The sequence below is a fragment of the Otolemur garnettii genome, unplaced genomic scaffold, assembly GCF_000181295.1.
Source record: "Otolemur garnettii isolate 467f Iridium unplaced genomic scaffold, OtoGar3 scaffold00173, whole genome shotgun sequence".
Taxonomy (NCBI): Eukaryota; Metazoa; Chordata; class Mammalia; order Primates; family Galagidae; genus Otolemur; species Otolemur garnettii.
This window is the reverse complement of record NW_003852568.1, coordinates 2439603-2441300: the sequence shown is the minus strand read 5'-3', so window position 1 is coordinate 2441300 and position 1698 is coordinate 2439603. Positions and strand designations below refer to the sequence as shown.

Here is a 1698-nt window from a genome sequence, read left to right as displayed (position 1 = left end):
TTTCCCTGCTGATCTATGACACTGTGCCTTGAAAGGAAACAATCCCCACACAGGCTGGCCTTCCTGGGGCTTGACCAGCAGCGTCCTGCACGAAATGGCCACAGAGGTTAACAGTGGCTGGTAACACTCCTTGCACACGTGTACAGACACTACCGTCACTAACTATCGAGTCCAACAATAGTAAATGATGCATGAGAATCCAGTGCCGCTGGTTTTTAAACAGCTGTTTGCCCCCATTAAAGGCAACTTCTGGTGTGCAAAAGTAAAATACCATCTCTTCATATCTCTGTGCATCAAGATACACAAGTGTCCCAGAGCCTGGCAGGCCAGTCCATGGCAAGACAGCGTCCAGAATGACCACTTTCCTCCTCTGCGGTGATCAGCGGCACAGAACCATCTGTGTCCTGAGCCAGTTCTGCCACCTCTGCCTCTGTGCAAAACCCACTCTTACTTTCTGTTAACAAAACACACCTGGATGGGCCCCCTGGTGTCAGGAGCCGGTGGGTTGTTGCATGAACAGCTTTAGTCTGAGATGTTTTGATCTCAAAATGTTGAAGCAACTAAGAAGAGAAGAAAGAGAGAGAAGGATTCAGAATAGGAACAACAGAAAATTCCCAAATGCTTTCACTCCTCCCATGGTGGCTCTGGGCAGCTGGGAGTCCAGGCAATGAGTGCCCATGTCCAGCGGGGAGGCCAGTGGATGCCTGCTGTCAGGAACAGAACTTTGGATCCTGTATGAGAGCCTGGAGTGTCCGTCCACTGAGCAGCTGGGAAGCTGGTGTGACAGAGAGAGGCAGGCAGAATACCCAAGTGACTTCGGTTTCATTAGTCATTTTGAAATCCAAGCCTGTCACTTCCATTTTAGGTCTAGATAAAGAAGGTATCAAAGGAGCAAGAAGAGCCAGGAACAAAGTGAAACTCCAGTTTCCTGTAGATTCAGAACCTGTGGCCACTTCACATTCCACAAAGCAGTGGGGGGAGCTGAGTCACAGAACAGGACTCTGCCATGTGAATGTCCTGAATTTAAATATTCCTGATTTGTTCCTTTGATTACATATCCCATTTCTACAGTTCAAACTAGAGCCCTCCCTGCCTCCCAGAGTGAAACTGGAAAGAGCCTAAACAGTAAGCTGGGAGAACACCAAGGTATCCATCACCCGCCCACCAACGGCCAGGCCTGACGTTCAAAGTCAGTCCAGGGATCAAAGACAACCTGCTCAAAGACTTCTGCCAAAATGCAGGAGAGGGGAGGGAGGGCCCTGCTTCCAGCCCACTGGGACAGTGCAGGGGGCAGACAGCCAGGGTCTCCACCCGGAATGCAGCTGTCCCCTCCCAGCCCTGCCTCTCTCTCCAGCCTCATTTCCCTAGTGAGGAAGAAGAAACCAGGAGAGGCTGGGGCTCCAGGATGGAGTCAGGCAGGGTCAGGGTCAGGGCTGCCATGGGACATGGCGTGTCTGTAGGTGGCTCCATCTGAAAACCTGCCCTCCAACCCATCTTGCTGACCTCACAGAACTGCCTGCTCCTTTCCATATGGCAATTAAAAATAATGATGCTCCCTTTCTGTGCTTTCTCAGGCAGAAATGAGGACTCCCCAAGCAAAAACTTCAGCGAGTGCATCTGTATGTTAATAAAAGTCAATACCGGCTCGGCGCCTGTGGCTCAAGTGGCTAAGGCGCCAGCCACATACACCTAAGGTGG

At 51.1% G+C, this 1698-nt stretch overlaps 1 protein-coding gene across 1 annotated transcript in view; it reads right to left on the bottom strand.

Annotated features, from left to right (window-relative positions):
• Nucleotides 1-293: 293 nt before the first annotated feature.
• The window catches only part of LOC100960218 (cytochrome P450 27C1), an 11345-nt gene continuing 9940 nt past the window's right edge, over nt 294-1698 (bottom strand). Inside the window, 1 exon segment of the mRNA XM_023519388.1 lies at nt 294-560. Within this exon segment, the coding sequence (XP_023375156.1) occupies nt 294-560 (267 nt within the window).